The 21,211-nt window shown below is 42.2% G+C and overlaps 1 protein-coding gene across 1 annotated transcript; it reads right to left on the bottom strand.

Annotated features, from left to right (window-relative positions):
- Positions 1–1,745: 1,745 nt before the first annotated feature.
- Positions 1,746–16,741, bottom strand: LOC101470019 (tumor necrosis factor ligand superfamily member 10). Its single transcript, XM_004551781.6, has 6 exons — positions 16,520–16,741; positions 15,422–15,547; positions 11,174–11,231; positions 10,965–11,060; positions 10,220–10,461; positions 1,746–5,272 (listed from the first exon to the last, which is right to left on the bottom strand). Exons 1-6 carry the CDS (start codon positions 16,625–16,627, stop codon positions 5,063–5,065), a joined length of 840 nt encoding a protein of 279 aa, XP_004551838.1. The 5' UTR covers positions 16,628–16,741; the 3' UTR covers positions 1,746–5,062.
- Positions 16,742–21,211: the final 4,470 nt, after the last annotated feature.

Genomic DNA, 21,211 nt, shown 5'->3' with positions numbered 1-21,211 from the left:
TGAGATTCCTTAATGATTTGGTCTCTATTCATTTATTGATATTGAACAGCTGAATATAAATGAAGTGCTTTACCCCCCCTCAGTCAGGAGCAGACTGAGAACGGTAAACCCCACGAGCCAGCTCTGATGGCATCCCCGAGGCTGTGGTAAAAGCTTGCCCAGACCAACTGGCAGGGATGCTCACCAGGCTGTTCAACCTCTCTCTGACTTATGCCACCATTCCCACCTTTCGGAAGGTTTCCACCACTATTCCCACCCCCCCAAAAAAATGGCATAGACAGCCTCATTTTCTATAGCACCATAGCCCTCGTGTCTGTAGTCATGAAGCCTTTCTAGCACAAAGTGTCTCAGCACATCAGAGCCTGTCTACCGCCTCCCTCGACCCCCACCAGTTTGCTTACAGATCGGTCCACAGAGGATGTCATCACATCGCCCTGCAGATCCATCTGGAGAACAGAAAGAGCTACGTGAGAATGGTCTTCGTGAACTACGGCTTAATGTTCAACGCCACCATTGCAGACATCCTCACCATCAAACTGCACCATCAGTCTGACCCCCCTCTCTTGTTTTGTATATATTTCTCTTGATTGTACATATTTCCCCCTGTTTGATATTTATTCCTGCTATCTTACTATTGATAATTTACTCCTGCACAGTTGGTGTTAAGCACCCATAATTTTGTTGTACATGTACAATCACAATAAAGGCTATTCTATTCTATTCTATTCTATTCTATTCTATTCTATTCTATTCTATTCTATTCAGAAGCCCTGATTCATTGTTCTATTCTCTTATGTTTGCCTGCTTTTAGACCCGAGGCATGATTTGATGACTGTCTGACATCGGGCTCTTCGGTGTTGCTTTCGTGTTTCTTATTTGGAGAAAAAAACCTGGCACTTGTCGTCTATTTAAATTTAAAATGTAATTTATAACCCCAGGTATTTCACATGAGGTATGATTTGTGCCCACGTTTAAAAAAGTTTTGCAAATTTAAATCATATAAATCACATAGATCTGTGATTTTAAGGATTTTAACCCCCCGTAGATCACAAATAACACACGTTCACACCTTTTTCTTATTTATTCAGCTGCTTATTTGTTTTTTCCCTAAAAATTAATTCCTTAATTACACATAGTGTATTATTACATATATTTTTCTTTTCTTGTATAATTGTTAAATGCTAACGGTATTTTCTTTTTTTTGTCTTCTTTTTCTTTTTACGATGTCTGCTTTAACGCATTCACATTTCTTTGTTAAACTGCATAATTTTCCGTTCTCTTCAGCATTTCATGCCCCTAATTTATAACCACAAACAAACAGCAACCCTTCAAACTTTGAGGAGGATTAAAGTGACTCAGCTTATTTGGTTTGCAGGCCTTTAGAGAAAGAAAAATCTCCTAATCCCAGGCTTCTTCCTCCATGATTTCTGCGACCCGCTCGCTTGCTCGTGCTACCAGAGAACATGCTGTGCTGCTGCAGCCTGGCATCACGTTACTGAGTGTGCTTTTGTAGTTTTCCAAAAACGTGGTGGTATTAATTTATGATACACTTTGACTGCTCAGAGAAGAAAGGCACAATATAAATACTGGTCCATTCAGCAGATGTTTCCTAGAATTTCTTATTATATCCTTAAGAGCTGACTTTCTGGACTCACAGAGTTTGCCAACCTCAGCTTTTGATTAGAGCTTGGACTTCACCCTCGTCTCCAGTGCAACTGTCTCTCACATAAGACAATGGACAAAAATCCAAAGAGCTTTTTTATTGAATCTTTATTTCACATATTTACACCCACAAAAATTGGATTATTTACATTCACATTTAATTATCTGGCAAAGAATTAAATTCTTAATAACCTGATGAGTGTCCGTTTTTGATGTCTGGCAAATAAACTGAAGTGGACAAAGAGGGCTGAATTTAAGGTACTGGCTTAATTCACATCAACTTCCCAGTCTGATCGGGAGTGAAAGGGAAAAATAGCATGGACTGTTTTGTAGTAGATCCACTTCATAAATAATTAACCCCAAAACACAAATGTGAAACCACATTTTTACACCAAAGCTGGTCCGGAGCATAACATGACTTAACAAAACTTAAACAACCACCTTTACAAAAGTTCAAACACGCGTTCTTAAACACAACGTACGAGAAATGATTGTGCTTTGTATTTATTTACATAAGTAATACAGTGAATGTTGCATTCATGTCTTTTTATGTCACGTTAAACTCAACTAAATCTTGCTGCATCCATCGGTGGATACAACAAAATACCTTTAATGGGGATACTTGAGATTGAATTCATAACCAGATTAAAAGTATTCGTTGCTTAAAGTTACATTACCAGGTGTAGTCTCGTGTTCAGCAGCATCGAGCTGATCATTTTTGTGGTAATGGTAAATATTTGGAGGGGGTTTACATTCATGCCATTAGCAGATGATGATGATGTTAACTATAGCAACTTCTCCAGGTTTTCTGCACCTTAAATTAGAATTAAGATTTTATATTTTATTCCACTCAGAATGAAATTTGAGGCCAGCTGCTTTAAACAAGCAAAAACTGGAGGAAAAAAGCTGTTTGTGTGGTTTGTTTGATGCTCTAGTTGCGCATGAAAACAAACATTTCCTTGGCAGGACTGTAGACATGACCTGGAACTTGTTGGGGAGTGCACTGGTTTGATTCCCATCGCATAAATTTTGAAATCACTTGGCCGCCAGTTTTTACTGACAGCTAGCAGACAGGAAAAACCTGGTCACCTTATTTGTTATATATTCTGTTCTCACGCTTTATTATTTTGAAAGACTGAGTGAAGACATTTGTCAACAGTTGAATTTCTTCTTTTCTGAATCATTAGTGCTGTACCAAACAATAGCTGCTCTGCTCTCACAAATCACTGGGACCTAATACGAGAGATCTGGAAGGTTAAATCAGGCTACGGTCCTATTTGATTGCCTCAAACATTTGTTTTCCATCATGCACCTCTGTCTGGTCATGTCTACTAAGGTTCGGGGCTGCAGAGCATGTGTGAAAACAGCTTTTTAATTTGAATTACCTTGGAAGGCATCTGCTGTGTTGTTCACTACAACAATGTGGAAAGCAGCAGAGCTACACAGACATGAAAACAACATATTTCTGCTGTTTAGATGCAGACCATTTTCCCGAGTCTGAAAGTCACATCTGCAGTTAATCCAACATAGCATGAATACCAACTGCAAGGGAGCATTTAATGCACCTCTTGGAGAAAGGTTGGAGTTGACGAGCCAAAATGCTGAAGTCTGACAGAAAAAAGCGAGACTGTAAGCAGCCCTATTTCATAGTCCCAATATGGTTGTCAACATGATGGGTCGGTATATTAAGTATATCTGAAAGGCAGTAAATTGTCTCTAAGGTTTATACTTTTACCCACATGTTTGTACTCTGACTGGGGGAATATCAAGAACAAAGGGTTCACGAACTCAATACTTAAATGATTATTATAAAAATAAAAAAATATAGCACAGCATTTACATCTCTAAACAGGAATACACCTAAAATTTCTGTGTGGACTCAAATGACTTTTATACAAACATTTCTTAATGGCAGAACTGAGAACAACTGCAGCTGGTATTGCTTTTGTTTATTTGTGATTGGTGTATCCAGGCCTGGTGGGGAGCACTGTCCCCTCAAAGCAAGATGGTTCCTTGGTTTAAACTTTGTGGCCAGGTGGGCCTTTTATGTGGAGCTTTTGTGTTCTTCCTGTGCCTCCATGGGCTTTTCTCCAGGTGGTCCAGTTTGCTCCCTCAGTCCAAAGACGTACAATTTTCTTAGTGTTTCTAAATTAGTCATAGGCTTGGATATAAGCGTTAAAGCTCTGATTCTTTGTGCTAGCCCCCTGGAAGTGGAAGCCTGTTCAGGCAACACAGGCAGTTTCAATGGTTCCAACTTTTGGTGGTTTTAGGCACGACTGCTTCAGGGGTTAAAGAAGAATAAGAACAAAGAATAAAAGTTTGACAAACTCTCGGTCTTTGGCAAACTTTCCTGTGGATATTTGTGTTGCACAGCCACTTCACAGCCAAATTGTCTACCCCAGGCAAGACCACTATGGCAAAACATTACTTCCATCTGCACTAATTTACTTTTGGCTACATGACTCTGCTCTGGGACCCCTGCAGCAGCAGCAAGACCCTGCAGAGAAGAAAAGAAAAAGAGGCGATAGGTGAAGGTGGGCTACAAAGTGGCTTGCAGGTGTGGAGCAACTGTAGCTAGGCTGAAGCAGTTTAAAACGCATGCCCTACATTACATTTGCCTCAGGGTGTGTAGTAGGCTGTAAGAGTTGATCTGCAGGTTTGCATCTCAGTGTGACATTGAGACCTACCTATCCAAGACTTCAGCTAGTCTGTTGTTTAAGCCTCTGGAGACGCGTAATTTGGGGGGTATTCCGGTGTAGCCCGTGGATTAGTTTAGGAACTCCTTTCTAGATTGCATTTTAGCAAATTGAATCCTCCTTTTGCTCTCCACACAGATTGTAGATGACACAACAAGAAATTAAACAGTTTGTGCAACAAGTAGTCTATATTTTGCTGAAGATCTAGGTTGGATATTGGGTCCAGAGCTATGAATTAGGCATTAGATGCCTAGTTGGATATTAACTCATTCACTGCCAGCCATTGGCAGTGAATGAGTTAAACCCATTGACTCATTCACTGCCATTGACGGCTATAGACGTCAATGGCAGTGAATGAGTTAAAATTGCTTTTGGGCCTAAATATCCTTAAAAACTGTACTTCCGCCTTAAAGAGATGTTTGTAAAAAAAAACTACACCCCTGGAAAGTCCAGTCCACACTTACTTTAAGACACTCGAATACAAAAGTCTGTTTGGTTTGATAAGCACTCATGCACAGCCACATCAGTGTCTTCTCCCCCAAGAGAACCAGTGTCGTAAAAGTTGTTTGACTTCTCCTTGACTTTTATAGTTTTGAACTCTAGGAGAAGTCTAGATGCTACCACACTCATCATTACAGCACGGTAGCATCATTAAGCTATTTCACCAGGTAAAATCCGAGATGCCCAGTCCAAGACCTGCTACTCTAGCTGATCAGAAATGCACCGAAGAAGCTGGTCTCCTCGTCCATGTCCACAGCAGATGCATTTGTCACCGTGACGAACAGGCGGTCGCCGGTAGTGAGCGGGAACAGCCCCCCCTGGTGGGCGGAGTGCAGAGAGTACTGGGAACCTCGGGACCAGCAGGAAGTGCGGCTTGTTTTCATCAGCAGGATGGGAGCCGGGTATGAGCTCATCTGTTGGGAGAAGAGCAGGTGAGAGAAATGCGATATGTTAGAAGCGCTAAAGAATGAGTGCTTCAAAGGTGGCGTGAAGGCAGGAATTACAAATTTTGATTTCATGTTTGAGTCTCAACCACAGAGAAGAGAAGCAACCAATCAGCTGTCAGCGAGCTGTCACTGCTTATGATCAAAAACCTCCTAAATTTTGTCTTAAACAAAAGCTTTCTTGGGAGTTGTTTACAAGTTTCTCAATCATACTCTGGTCCAAGAATCTGTCTTTTGCAGGACAAAACAAATTATTTTCAATTATAATCTGGGCTCAGAAAAACAAAGCAAAAGACAAAGAAGAATCCAATCCATGTGCTCCATGAGTACACTGGCAACAGCTGCCTGTGAGAAAATACACACAGTCACAGCAAGACTTCAGACACAAAACCCCGAGGCTTTCATTATTATATCTGGAGACTTTAACCATGCCACACTGGACTCTACTCTGGCTGCTTTTCACCAGTTTGTGAATTGTCCCACAAGAAGCAACAGGACAATTGACCTACTGTATGCTAATGTGAGAGATGCATACAGAGCCACCCCCCTCCCCCCACTAGGGAAGTCAGACCACAACCTGGTTTACCTACAGCCACAATACACACCCCTCGTCCAAAGGCAGCCTGTCACAACGCGCTCCATCCGGAGATGGACCCCAGAAAAGGAGGATGCTCTGAGGGACTGTTATGACACCACAGACTGGGATGTGCTCCTGAGCCCACATGGTGAGGACATAGAGGGGGCGACACACTGTCTTACAGACTACCTCAACTTTTGTGTGGACACGGTCGCCCCTGCTAAGACGGTACGGTGTTATCCTAATAACAAACCGTGGGTAACACAGGAAGTCAAAGCTGTCCTCAACATGAAGAAGAAGGCTTTCAGGAGCAAAGTGAAGGAGGAGATGAAGGCAGCACAGCGGGAGGTGAAACGCTGCCTGAGGGAAGCAAAGGACACCTACAGGAGGAAGGTGGAGCAGAAGTTGGAGAGGAACAATATGAGGGAGGTCTGGAATGGTGTGAAAACCATCACAGGCCACAACACCAAGAAAAGCACAGTGGGGGGGACTGTGGAGAAGGCAAACGAACTCAACAACTTCTTCAACAGGTTTGACCAGCCCACAACCCCCCCACCCTCACCCTCACCTTCACTACAGAGTCCAATCCCCACTCTCCTACCTCCCTCGCTTCCCCCCCTTCCTGACACCATGACACCCCCCTCCTCCAATCCCTCTCTCAGCAGCAAGACATCTCCCCCCCTCCCCTCCTCCCAAACATCTCCCAGTGTCACAGTGGATCAGGTCAGGAGGCAACTGAGGAAGCTTCGCCCCAGAAAGGCAGCAGGCCCAGACAAGGTGTGTCCTAGGATGCTTAAGGCGTGTGCTGCTGAACTTGGGGAGCCGCTACAACGAGTCTTCAACCTCAGTCTGCGACTGGGGAGAGTGCCCGCCCTATGGAAGACATCCTGCATCGTCCCGGTCCCCAAAAAGAACCGGCCCAATGAGCTGAATGACTTCCGACCGGTGGCACTGACGTCACATCTTATGAAGACTCTAGAGCGGCTCTTCCTCAACCTCCTCCGACCACAGGTACAACATGCCCAGGACCCACTACAGTTTGCATACAAGGCGGGTGTCGGAGTGGAGGATGCCATCCTGTACCTCCTACACAGAGCCCACTCACACCTGGATGGGGGAAAAGGCACGGTCAGGATCCTGTTTCTTGACTTTTCCAGTGCCTTTAATACCATCCGGCCCTGTATGCTTCAAGAAAAACTGAACAGGATGCAGGTGGACCCCTGCCTGGTGGCTTGGATCTCCGACTACCTCACCGACAGACCACAGTACGTCAGGCTGAAGGACATCACGTCTGACACAGTGGTCAGCAGCACAGGAGCACCACAGGGAACTGTGCTGTCCCCTCTTCTCTTCACCCTGTACACCTCTGACTTCTGCTACAACTCTGAATTATGCCACATTCAGAAGTTTGCAGACGACACGGCCATCATGGGGTGTATCTGGGATGATCAGGAAGAGGAGTACAGAAGTCTGGTGAGGAACTTTGTCGCATGGAGTCACACAAACCACCTGCAACTCAACACCTCAAAGACTAAGGAACTGGTTGTGGACTTCGGGAGGTCCAGAGAAGGTCCACTGCCGGTTCAGATAGAGGGGGAGGAGGTGGAGGTGGTCAACAAGTACAAGTACCTCGGACTGTGGGTGGACAATAAACTGGACTGGTCATGCAACACAGAGCACCTGTATAAAAAAGCCCAAAGCCGACTGTACTTCCTCAGGAGGCTGAGGTCTTTTAACATCTGCAGGAAGCTCCTGAGGATGTTTTACCAGTCGGTGGTTGCTGGAGTACTTTTCTATGCTGTGGTGTGCTGGGGGAGCAGCACAGCAAAGAAGGACTCATCCAGGCTGGAGAAACTGATCAGGAAGGCTGGCTCTGTGGTCGGCATGAAGCTGGACACTCTGGTGACAGTGGCAGAGAAAAGGACATTAAAGAAACTGATGGACATTATGAACAATGCTGGACATCCTCTGCACACGGCCATAAACAACCAGAAGAGTCTGTTCAGTGACAGGTTGCTTCTCCCCAAGACAAGAACTAACAGACTTAAAAACTCCTTTGTCCCACACGCCATCAGACTGTTTAACTCCTCTCTGGAGGGGAGAGGGAGGGGAGACAGGAGGACAAAGGAGGGGGGAACAACTAAGCTGTAGTGCCTCTTCACCTCACTGTGCAATACCTTGTGCAATACTTTTTGTAAATAGTCAACGGTGCAATAGACTCAATACTTGAAATGTGCAATTCACTTATATTTTTATTTTTTATTCCTATTTATTCTATTTATCCCCTTCGTATATTTTATTTATATTGTCTCTGTATTTATATATATGTGTGTGTGTATAACTCTGTAACTTCTGTCGGTGCTGTGCTTTTTGGAAATCGAATTTCCCAGAGGAACCCACCCGAGGGATTAATAAAGTTCTATCTTATCTTATCTTATCTTATCTTATCTTATCTTATCTTATATGGCCCTTCGGTGGCTGGTTTCTAAATGCTCACTAATAAAAAACAAGACTATTACTCAGAAAAGCTTTAACACAGACTTCTTTGATGGCCTGTACTACACAGTATCATTTCAGCACCAGAGGTTTTCGCTTGGTCGTTCAGCAAAAAAATCAAGTGGAAGTTGGTCAGGTGATAGTTGAGGCAGCTAATTTGGCTAATACTAATCAGCTGCAGCTTGCCTGGTGAGTGACTGGTTACTGTCACATACCTGCAAACATCAAGCATGACCACTGTTAAACTAGTGAAGTCCAACAGTCACATTTAATAAAACATCCATTTACAAACAGATGGCACACGGCCCGGGATGCCTTAAAAAATTGTGACAATAAGTTCAGCATGTTTTTCCACTTGCACAGTCTCCACAGTCACTACAAGAAAGATTGTTGTCATAAATAACGGAGAAGCATCGGTGCAGATCCTCGGCTCAACCTCCTTAATTTGGTTTGTTATGACAGCCATCTTAGGGCTGTTCGATATAACGATATATATCGGATGACGATATAAAAACGTCTATCGTTTCATTTTACGCTATCGTTTGTTTCGTGGTGTCGCAAAATAAACTCTTTACGGCAATATTTGTTCATGGTTTTGATGGTCACTGTAGTGGCTATATTAATTTCTTAAAGTTCTATCTTTCTCTTATATTTTATATAACCACACTACAGATGGACAAGTGCCTGTTTTTATGCGTTGTCGTTAGCAACAATGACGGTAAAACCATCGCGTGTCTGCTTGTTTATGTTCCACATAAACCTTTCACAATAAAGCTCAAGATCCTGTTGAGACTTTTCAAAATAAACTGAATCACGTGAAAGAGCAGATCATTTACAGATGAGAAGTAAAAAAGAGCCGCAGGTGCTAAAAAATAAACCTTAGACTCAAACGTTAGAACAGGCTTTTCCCCGCAGCACGCCGTGTAATAAATACTCACAAAGAAAACGGCGGCCGTTACAACTTACGTCTAAAAATGTATAGTTTCATGCATCGGTTAAAACACTCGACTCCAGCTACATGATGCGCAGCTGGAAACACTTCACGCAAGTCGAGCTGCCCGAGATTCACAGAATTTACAAAAATGTTAAATTTTTGTGATTTATATCGTTATCGGACGATAGAATTCTTATATCGGGATATGAGATTTTGGTCATATCGCACAGCCCTAGGCCATCTGTAATGTCTTCTTCAGAAGGACTCCAAAGACTCCGAACAATGATTCAGGCGTCTGAATTGGCAGAAATTAACAGTTTGAACAAACACTCTCATGAACTCATCAGCTTTAAAACTTGCGACACAATCCCAACTATTACATCCTGATCAACCAGACTGGATGCCCCAGTGGGCTCCATTTTTGACATTTTTATTTTAATTCATTTTTGATCCAAAAATAAAAAGCACAATGGATTTGAATGCCCATTAATACACAAGCATAATGCTAGAAAATGGCTCTTTTTCATTTTTACGGGTAAAATATGTCCCCTTTAATTGAAGTTTTAGCTGACAAAGCAGAAGCCAAAGGTTACTCGATATTTACAGCAATTCTGTCTGAATGCTTATTAGTCATCATATTTTACTAGTCAGACACCATCCTAACACACCCCTGCCCGCCCCAGTGACTCAACAGTCTGCGATGTTCTGTGCAACAAACACTAAAAGATTACAAATAAATGTGCAGATAGGTCAAGACAAGCTGGATTTAATTCATGCAGAAGGAGTTTTGTTTTATCGCCAAAATGAATAATTAGACTGATGCATGAGTACAGGTCAAACCAAATTTTTACAACACTAGACGAGTGAAAGAACAAAAAGTGATAAGTTAGTTTATGAATGTGTCTCTCACCTTCTTATAGATGTACTGCAGCAGAGGTTTCCCCCTATCCTCCACCTCCTCGCTGTCCTCTCCATCCTCCCCCAGGTGGCTGTGTCTGAAGTAAGTCTGGGCGTAGACGTAGTAGAGGCCCGGCTGCGACACCACCAGCTCCCCATCCACCAGCTGGACGTCCTGGAGGAAGGCCAGCCCCTTACGGCCCTCCCACCATGAGATCTTCTGGCCATAAACGCGCCGCCCAGCAAAGACTGGAGCTGAGGAAGTAAGGCAAGTGGACAACATCAGATTTTGTTATGCAATCACATGTGATGACAGCTAAAACTTCATTTTAAGGGTGGTGGAGTTCAACAGTTTGTTTTAAAGACTCCTAATAACGAGGTCAGGATATGTGAAAGTAATCATTCTGAGCCAAAAACTCTCAGTTTTGGGAGTTTGTTCTACTCATAAATCTCTATGATGTCGGTGAGAGGGGATATCCCTAATGTGGTCATCTTAGGCCCAGAAGCCGCACCCAACTGCTGTCCAAATTTTGTTAATGAGGGGCATTCAATAAGAAGAAAGTTGGCATAAAGGGCAAACAGCTTGTTTAAGACAGGGGATCTGGCTTATTTTGAAGAGTAACTCATGCAAAGCTACGCTAGTAGAGTCCAAGAATAAAATACAGACGTTGCCTTTAAATTGAAAGGTCACTCTGTGCATGCTGTTTAAATTTTGCTCTAACGCAATCCGCCTAACGGCCACTTTCAGCAGCACTCACCTCCTCCTGCTCGCTCCAGTTTGGGGACATAGCTGCCCGTGACATGAGCGGCAACTTTGGGGCGAGAGAGAGAGAGCAGCACCTGGGAGACTTCATCTAACGTGAAGGAAAGGATGGAAAATGCACCCAGAAAAGTCCGATCAGAGGATAGATCAGTATTTAGTAGGTCATAGGTCAGATGTTTGCATGTTTCGGTTTTGCTTTCTCACCTTTCACTTCCGACGAATTCTGCCTCAGCCTCTGCCTCTGCCTCTGCTGAGACAATGACTGTAGGAAAAACAGTGGTGAAGTAAGATTTTTGAGTAATATGTCTGTAACATTAAACATAGTAATAACCTTTTGCCACTTTATCTGCCGAGCGGGGCCATCAGCTCATACCGCAGACCTGCCAAGCAGCGTCTTATCTAACTTTGACCCTGTAAATGTGCTGACATCAGATCAGGAGACTTGCTCCTTTGAATAAAAAAAGAAGTCTTCGTGTTAACGTTGGCAACGGATTCTTTCCTGGAAACGACCCGTCTCCAATTTCCTCGTGTTTTTCATTTCTTTTGCCAATTAATTGGAAACTACTGCCAAACCAACTAAAACCATTTTCTAAATAATGGTTCTGGACAGTTTAGCTCAGCTGCAGAAATGTGTTTTAAAAGAAAAAAAAGAAGAGGCTTTCTGAAAGAATCTGAGAAAAGAGATAAGACATCATTTAATGATTATTTAGCTGTCAAAGAGATGATCAGAACATAACAACAGGTAACTTATTCAAATATTCCCAAAAAAGATGAGTTAATCATCGGAGATTAGAGATTCATGCATACTTTAAAAACAAGATGTCACTGGATAGTTTCAGCACGGGAATACTAATACCGGGTTGTCAGTCTGACAAACGGCTGGTCAGCCGGTTCATTGCTTTGGTTCAAACAGAAATATTTTCTCCTACAGGATCAATTATCTTAAGGTGTCTTTTTTTATGCAAATAATGCTTCTTAGTGGCAAAATCCTGCTGATATTGGTGCTAGCACATTTGTAGGAACTAAGACTCATCACACCAGGCGGACAGGAGAGTCGTCTGCTGCTCATCTGCTTCAAGTTTTGACATGTTCCGTGTTCAGAGAAGCTCTTCTTCATACCTTGGTTGTAACGAGTGGTTTGTTACTATCGCCTTCCTATCAGTTCAATCTGGCATCAATGACGCATTTTCATCCAGAGAACTCACGGTCACTGGATATTTCGTCTTTTTCAGACAAGTGTCTGTAAACCAAAGAGATGACTGTGTGGGAAAATCCCAGCAGGTCAGCAGTTTCTGAGACACTCAGATCAGCTTGTCTGGCACCAACAACCTTTCAAAGTCACTTAAATCACCTTTTTCCCCATTCTGATGATCAGGTTGAACTTTGTCTGCATGTCTAAATGCACTGAGTTGCTGCCATGTGATTGGCTGACTAGATAGCTTTGTTAAAAAGCAGCTCAACAGGTGTACCTAACAAAGTGGCCAGTGAGTACAATAAAATGATTAAATTAGGTTTAATTGACGCTGTAAATCTTTACACCAACACATCTGCAGCTATGGGTGTTTTTTAGGTTTCTACCATTCACCTGCCTGTTGAGTGTGTTTTTAGAGGAAATACTACTGTAGATTCAGATTCCTTCCGAGTTTAAAAACCCGAACCAACGTCCTGGATCAGACCGTCTCTGTGTTGTTTATGTTCTGAACTAAATTTAATCAACCAGCAGAATCGGAAAAAATCCAACTCGAAGTATTTAGCAGAGCAGCAAAGTCAGAGGAGGAGAGAAGGGAACGAAAACAAACAATGTGCACAAATAGCAAGCAAAAGAAAATGAATATGTTTGCTGTGTGTGTGTGTGTGTGTGTGTGTGTGTGTGTGTGTGTGTGTGTGTGTGTGTGTGTGTGTGTGTGTGTGTGTGTGTGTGTGTGTGTGTGTGTCAGTGCAGGGCAGGTGAATGCATTCCTGTGCTGATTAAACCACACAGGATCACATCACATCTCCAGCTATGAAGGAGTTCATTGTGCATCCGCAGGCAGTGATTTGGATCATTTCAGTTTTTCTTTCTTCAGCGAATATCCACAGGAAGCCCCTAATAATGATAATAATAATGACCCCTCTTTGAGTTTAAGAGATAAAGCTGCCTTTATTCTACATTTTTCTTTCTGCCAATGAATCCCATGGAAAACAATAAATTAATAGTTTTAGGATAACAATGGAGCCCTGTTAAACAGAAGCCTTGTTTTTTTAGTCGTACTCCTGCTCTCCCGTGGCGCCCCTCTTGTGTTTATCATCAAGAGTAAAACTTTGCTTGAAATTTTCTTTGCTTGAAATTTAATTGAACTCCAGCTGTGCGGAGTTCAATTAAATAAGGGACCGCGGAATAAAAAATAACAATAAACCTTCTTCAGCATTTGCTTTGTAAGCATTTTTCAGACTTTGCAGCTGGGAGTAGTGTCGGAGGTTAGCAATGTCTCCAAAGCCCTGTGGGTGGGGAGTTTTTGATGCAGTGCAGTGAAGGAGAAGAAATTAAGTTTTGAAATCTCAGCAGCTGGCCAAATCATACGAGTCATTAATAGAGATCGGCTGAAACCGATATGCACAGCTCATTTTCAGATTTTACCAAGCGGAAAAACTCTGCAGCTGAGACATGAAAGCAACTCTGAGCTGCCAGAAGCTGCAGAGCCTCTAATGCAGCGGTCCCCAACCTTTTTTACGCCACGGACCGGTTTATGCCCGACAATATTTTCATGGACCGGCCTTTAAGGTGTCGCGGATAAATACAACAAAATAAAACTAGTACCGGTACCGAAAAAAAGAAAATTTATTCATAACACAGATGAAAAGACCCAGGAAAACCGAGTAAACGATAAAAACGATAACAAAATAACGCTGAAAACCGATAAAAACCCTGAAAACTATACATTTCACACCTGAGCCTCAACTCTCGCGGCCCGGTACCAAACGACTCATGGACCGGTACCGGTCCGAGGCCCGGGGGTTGGGGACCGCTGCTCTAATGACCACTTGAGGCTCCTAAAGTGAGTCAGTCCCCCCAGTAACTCCCAGGTTTAACATGTACACCTTCAGATTTAAACAGGTTTACTGAAAACTGTTTTTATTCTAGTGACTTATTGAACCCTTCATAGTAGCTTTATGAGACCTGAATTATTTTAAGTTTATCCAGGCTTAAAGTTAGGGCTGTGCGTCTGATGAGTGTCAGGTAGCCTGTAGCTCTCTGCTAATATGTGGATTCTGGATACCAGCAGCTTTTCCAGGAAGTCTTTGTCTCTTCTTTGGTATTTTATCACTGTTTCTAAGTACTAATTATCTGATATATGTGTCTGTAGGTTACAACTAAACAGTCTATGGATGCAGCAACAACAAGAACAGCATGGCATCAGCCAAAATGCTATCACTGAGGCTTCAGAAGAGGGTTTTAGAAAGAATCAGGTGACGTCAGAGGCATTATATTCAGAGCAGCAAGTTAAAAGCCAATCAAGTTGCTGTGCATGTGAATAGGAGAGGCGGTTTCTGCTGTGTGGTAGCAGACACAGCTCTCTATTGGTTAAATATAAAGATGTATTTAAGTGTATTCTAACTTTTTCTTGGCTTCCTGTATCCATAGTGTGCATAAACATGGCGCGTATTCAGCATATGTTGAGTTGCTGTTTGTGTCGGCACTCTAATGAACGAATGATAACATTTCATGACTAATACTGGTTTACTCATCGTGTAGTCAGTGTGGGGCTCTGGAGTGTGTGTCAAACGTCTACAATAATGAATCTGTTAAAATGTTTATATTACTTTGAAACCCACTTTGAGGTTTAGATTTAAAATGTTTTTACAATGAGCGCACTGTGTTTATACCCTGTTTATTTTAGCATAACTAACGCCATTTCTCTTAGACGTTTCAGTGACGTTCTTCTTCTACAATAATGAAATTATTTAGATGTGTTAGCTGTTGTGTTGCTTGTTTATTAGTGAAGTTAGTTATTTGTATAACAAGCAAAACCCTCAATACTTCATCTTAAATACTGTTTTGTCCAATGTGTAACAACATTTGAACATTTCAATGAAAATGAACTTAAGAAATGCTTATTTGCCATCACTGGTATTCCTGCAGGATGAGGTCAAAATGATCCCCTAAGAGGTTTCAGTGTTAAACCTCATTTCGGGGCAAGGTAGCCAAACATTATAAGAGGGTTTTATCAGATTTGCTGCTTATTCTCTACATGTTTTTACATCCCACTGACAGCTTAAAGTTAAGATGCTTTCTCCCTATTAATTTAGACTGTAGCTTTAAAGTAAGCACCCTGATTTCTTTCACAGTTTTAATTTAATTTCAAAGTAATGCCACAGTGGCTGCATTCATTGTTTACATACAGTTTGTGGATTTTATAGGTCAGTTAAGTTCTGGGGGGTAAAAGTAAGCAATAATTCCTCGTGATACTGTACCTTCTCGATGAGGAGGTGAACCTGCTGAGTGACCTGCCAGCATAGATCCCCTCGCACATCCGTGATGCTCTGCAGGTCAGTGCCCGTCAGACAGGAGACACTGCTCCTGGCAAAAGTCTCCTTTATCTGCGAATAGTGACGGTATGAAGTATAGCATGGAACAAGTGGAGCAATGTCTCTTTATTTTCCCATCAAACATTCCTGACACACCTGACGGTCTCTGTGGTTTCATTTTGCAAAACCAAAAGTTGTTTTCAAGGTCTGTTCGCTTTAAAAACATAATTTTACATGCTGATGTTAACTTAATTGCACCAATTTTTCTTGCTCTTTTTTTGTAGAAAAATGCCCATTGTCCACACTAAAACAATTACTGTCTAAAGAGTTGGCTTTAGAACCTGAGTCATCATAATTTCCTGGCATGCATCCCTTTCCTTCCTTGTCATGTGTTTAAGTTTCATTTTCCACATATCGCTGCTGCATCTCATCTCTGGGTTAATGATTGATTACTGTAAACAAAGGCTGAGAGTTGTACTGGACTGAATCCATCTGAGCAGAGGACTCTCAGATGTACTTCAACAAAAGTACAGTCAGGGCAGCATAATCACACTCACAAAAATTCAGGCGCATAGGTCTGTACAAACAGTCACAGATGATCGTAAAATGATCTGCAGGCCACCTCTCCTGCTGCTTTTCTTTTTAACTTCCTTGTTCTCTGTTCTACGTTTGCAGCTGCAGAGAAAAACAAGGTGTGTATGTTTGCGTGACATTGCATTGTGCAAACCTTACTCCAGAGCAGCATAAGTGACCTGCATTACAATGTGTAAAAGAAAAGAAAAAAAGAAAAAGAAATTAAAAGTGGGCTATATGTTCTTTGGAGCGCAGCAGCAACACCAGAGCGCAAAACTAATTAAAGTGGTTTGCTCCAGAACTTGTCACCGCTGAACTGCGCATTAAAACTCTAATTAAGTCAGCAGCAAAATGAAGTAAAACGCGGCTGCATCAACTTTGCCCCCGCCTCGCTGTGCGCAAAGCACGGCCATGCGTAAAAGCCTCCGCGCGTCCCTTACTCCTCTGTCCCAACTTTAAATTCTTCCTTACCGAGTTGAGAGCCGTTGTGAAGTGCAGCACGGTGATGGTGACGACCACAGTCTGCAGCAGAACCGCCACCAGCAGCAGGACCCCGAGCTTCGGACCGGAGCCCGTCATAACGACAGACTGCCGTCCGGTACCCGACCAGCGCCACCCGTCCCGTTCGCAGACGTCCAGAACAAGAACAATGGCAGAGAGCTGACTGCTTAACTTCTACCCTCTCTGTCCCCTGCAAGCAGGAGGAGGAGGAGGAGGCGGGGCCGGGCCGGGCCTGAAGAACAAGAGCTTTTCCCTCTTTGAGATTTGTGCTGCAGGGATTATTGTTTCATTTCTGCGCTGAAAAAACACAGATAGCCTTCTAGTTTATTATGAAGTCTCATATCGTTGCTATAGATCTCTGCTCCAAGTTTTACTGTGAGAAAAATGCCTTTGACATGACCGGAGATCATGTTCTGAAACATGCTCAGAATAGCTCAGCAGTTGGATTTTGGAATGCACAGGACAGAGAGTTTGTGGAGGCTAATCTAAACGAATGATTTCACCACTTGTATTAAATCTTTATGAATTTGTGGTCCAGGGCAACAATGGAACAGCTGTGTTTATCATTAGTATCCTAAATGAATTGTATCTTCAGTTCAGATGTAAGGGGTCATATGTGTGTATCGCCCACTTAACTGTTTTGATTTGGGGATTCAGAGAGGTGAAACGTCTTCAAGCAACTTAAAGAAGTCCAGACGCTTTTCTTTGCAAGCTCCTTTGACTACGATGACCTGGATGACTGAGAACCTTCACAGACATTTGGGGATTCACTTTTTCTAGTTTCAAGTTTTTCCTGCTGCCTGGTGTCAAGTTAATAAGCTGTTAATAAGCTGTGTTCCTTTCCATAAGGAAGAGGAAGAGCATTAATTCAGCAGTCATGCCTTACATAACAAATGGTATCTAACTGTATGAATGAATAAAGTGTATTAATTCGTACAATAACAAATAGAAACTAAAATAAGCATATTTGTTATTCACCTGTTGTGTCATTTCAACTCATTGTGAGTCTTTACTACTTGCTGCTGTCATTTTACACTTGAACTGGTTTCTCTGTGGCACCTCCTTTTACTGCTCAGACACGCACAAGCATCACACTTGGCAAGAGGTGCGGTGAAATCATATTAATTGAGTTGACAACAACAATGTAATGTAATATCTCTTCCAACAAGTATTACACTGAACAAGTGAGAGCAAGAGAGACAAAGAAGCCAACAGGGGAAAAATTGTAGGAGGTTTTCAGTCATTTCAGTGTGTTTGACCACAGTTTGTGTTGAGGTCAAAACTCTTTACAGCCTCCAAACTGCTGGTCCTTTGTAGTTAGCTTCCTCCGTGCTATGTTAATGCTGTCAACACCGAACAACACCGGAGTAAAATGAATAAATTGTCCATTTGTCATTTTGTCATTTGTTAAGATTTTAGGACATTTTGAGATTTTTTTGAGATTCAGGTCTTTGAGTAAGTTTTGGATCGATACCTGATCCAAGTGTCACATTTTTGCATCATTTTTGGCACTTTAAGTTTTGTCCTTCAATGAACTCCTTCTTGGAAAATGGTCAGATTTAGATAATATTTTGTCATTCTTATCTTTAATATTCTAAAAGTTTAAACTTTTGCTACAGTATCCAGGGTGCTGTAGCAAATTTCAGAGTTTCATGAAAACAATACCGAAGTTTTAACTTCAAAGCGCATGCTTAGGAGTTCCATCTGAAGGGATCAGCGTGCATGAAATTCTTTGGCTGCATATAATATCCCAAGATGAACAAAACAACTTCTTGCAGACATACCCAAAATCCAACAGAAAACTGAATTGACTGTGTAATTACTGACATTTACAGGCTTTATACGTAAAAACAAACAAAGAAAAACCCGGTGCAGAAGGTTGATCAGGTCATCATGTAGGAAAAGTTTAAAGCAGGTTGGGAAGCTTTTGATTTTTTATTGACCAAAGGCTCCACGGTGCAGGTTTTAATGCCGGCACTGTCCATTCTACTGTGTTTATTATTCCTGATAAGTTGCATGTATGAAATTCTGTAGCCACACATATGAAAAACTCTTGTATCATCACCTTGAACTGTCAAGACTAATGGACTGGTAGAGTCAGGTGCACACTCGGGAGAGCTCAGTCAGTGCATTTATTTACAGTGATATGCAAATATGCAAACAGGGAATGGTGCTCCAGGGAGGGGGGTCCAATGGAAAGGGGTCTAAATATCCACTATGTGCAGTTTTCTCACTCTCACGCTCAAGGTCACACCCACCACAATGGTGGAGGAAATCCAGGAACCTGTGCACAGGGAACAGAGGGTCAAAATCCACAAAGCCAGGAGCAGAGCAAAAACACACGTAGATAGAAGCTGGAGCAGAAGCCAAGGAGGTTCAGGGACCACAACATAAACCTAACATGATGTCAGTCATTTTAAATTTACTGTGTGATTATGGTGCCATTTTTACTATTTGCAGGCTTTTTACTTTTAGCAAACTCCTCACAGAAAATTTATCACATTACCATATTTGGTCAGTTTATTCTTATAGGATGTTTGTGACGCTTTTGTTTCAAACCTTTGAGTTTTTATTGAAGGGCATGTAATTTGTGATTTTATATGTTTCTACCATGAAACATCAACCACCCTAAAAGCCTAATAACTCATATGTACATAGCACATACTCAAAGGCCTCAGTAAATACGTGCCATTTTAATTGTTTTTAAAAATGTCCAGAGAAATGTCCACACTCTGAACACAGCCTAGTCTCCAAGATCCACAATGGGTCATTGCAGATCTCACAGACTAGGCTGTGTTCAGAGAATGGAAGCAGCAGCAGTAAAGGCTCTGTCCACAAAGGACTGCAGTCTGGTGTGAGAGATGGGGAGTAAGTCTTTATCTGTGAAATACAGAATTTAAAATGGGGAGTAAGGGAGGAGAAGGTCAGATAAATACTGTGGAGCACACGCATGTAGGGATTTATAGGTGAGGAGAAGGATTTTATATGAGAAACATGTTTTATATGCAGGGTTTGATAGGGAGACCAAACAAGCAGGAACAAAGGTTTCAGCTGCAGAGTCTGAGCGCTTTGGCTGGAGTCTGGAGATGTTCTTTAGTTGGTAGAAGGCAGAGTTACAGATGGATTTAATATGGGATGAGAATAATTGGGTGGAATCCAGGATATGACACCCAGGTTGCAGACCTCTGGAGATGGTGAAATATATCATCCATCAATGTACAGATGGGCAGCTTTTCGAAGCAGAGATTTGAGAGCCATAAACCAGGAGTTCAGTTTTACTGTTGATCAGTTTTAGAAAACTGTTTGAGATCCTGTTTCTGATTTCTCCCAAGCAGCTGGTAAGGAACAAATGGGAGTACTGGCAACTGTATGTCATTAGCATAGCAGTGGAAACTGAACGTGATGAAAGGAAGAGATCCCAATAGATCCTTGAAGAACTCCTTGGTTGACTGAAACAGAGGAACATAAGCATTTTTAGGTGACATATTGCGTACTGCCAGTAATGTAAGACTGAAACCAGAGCCAATGTGAAAGAAGAAGAAGAGACTTTCTCAAAAACTTCAAAAACATCTTGTGTTTTAAAAGAATTCTGCCCTGCATGAGCTCAACATGCAAAATTCTGCAAAAACTGCTATTCTGATTTTGTTGTGCAACTGTAGCAACATCCCAGCTGTTTATAGACTTTGTGTTCCAACAGATTCCTGGAGAAATCCCGGAGAATCAACCGCGTCAACATCAAATATGTTCAGTCTCACCATAATCTAAATTGCAAACCTTTCGACTTTTTGAACGCCGTGTTTGGTCTGTGGGGGAATTTTCCTTGAAATTGGAAGTATCACTCAGTCTATCCCAATATTCTCATGTTTGATGAAAGTTCTGGCAGCGTGAGTATTCTGGCAACAAGAAAGACAGCCTTTGGTGGACAGGACAAAATTAATTCTTGTGTTTTACACATGATATGCAGTAACGTGAAGCGCAATTTTAACTAGGTGTTTTCTAAGAGATTTGTATAGCTCTTTTGTAACATCCTGTAAGAGTCCAGACCTGAATACATGCCTGAAATAAAGCCCATCGACTGCAGCGTGCCCCGACATGCAACAAGGTGCAAGGGCCCATGATTGCTGCTTGCAGCCTGAGCAACAGATATGTTTTGCATCAATGAACAACAGCATTCTGATTTGAGTTAAAAAAAAAAAAGGGTATGCTCAGAAGAAAATCATAACTTAGAGTTTACTTCAAAGACTCTGACCACCTGAAGATACACTCAACAAAAATATAAACGCAACACCTTTGTTACTGCTCCCATTCCCCATGGGATGGACGTAGAGACCTAAAATTCATTCCAGATACACAATATAACCATCCCTCCCAAATAGTGGTCACAAATCAGTCCAAATGTGTGGTAGTGGGCACATCTGCTATATTGAGATAATCCATCCCACCTCACAGGTGTGCCACATCAGGATGCTGATCTGACATCATGAGTAGTGCACAGGTGTACCTCAGACTGCCCACAACAAAAGGCCACCCTGGAATGTGCAGTTTTGTCTCACAGCAAAATGCCACAGATGCCACAAGCAATGAGGGAGCGTGCAATTGGCATGCTGACATCAGGAATGTCAACCAGATCTGTCGCCCGTGCATTGAATGTTCATTTCTCAA

The sequence above is a fragment of the Maylandia zebra genome, linkage group LG9 (genome assembly GCF_041146795.1).
Source record: "Maylandia zebra isolate NMK-2024a linkage group LG9, Mzebra_GT3a, whole genome shotgun sequence".
Taxonomy (NCBI): Eukaryota; Metazoa; Chordata; class Actinopteri; order Cichliformes; family Cichlidae; genus Maylandia; species Maylandia zebra.
Note: the sequence above shows the minus strand (reverse complement) of the source record. Positions and strands in the feature narration are given on the sequence as shown.

Coding starts and splice junctions, on each gene's coding strand:
- LOC101470019 (XM_004551781.6), bottom strand. CDS start 16,627: ATGACGGGCTCCGGTCCGAAGCTCGGGGTCCTGCTGCTGGTGGCGGTT. Junction 15,548..16,519: donor TCACAACGGCTCTCAACTCG/GTAAGGAAGAAT, acceptor CACTATTCGCAG/ATAAAGGAGACTTTTGCCAG. Junction 10,462..10,964: donor ACTGGAGCGAGCAGGAGGAG/GTGAGTGCTGCT, acceptor TTACTTCCTCAG/CTCCAGTCTTTGCTGGGCGG.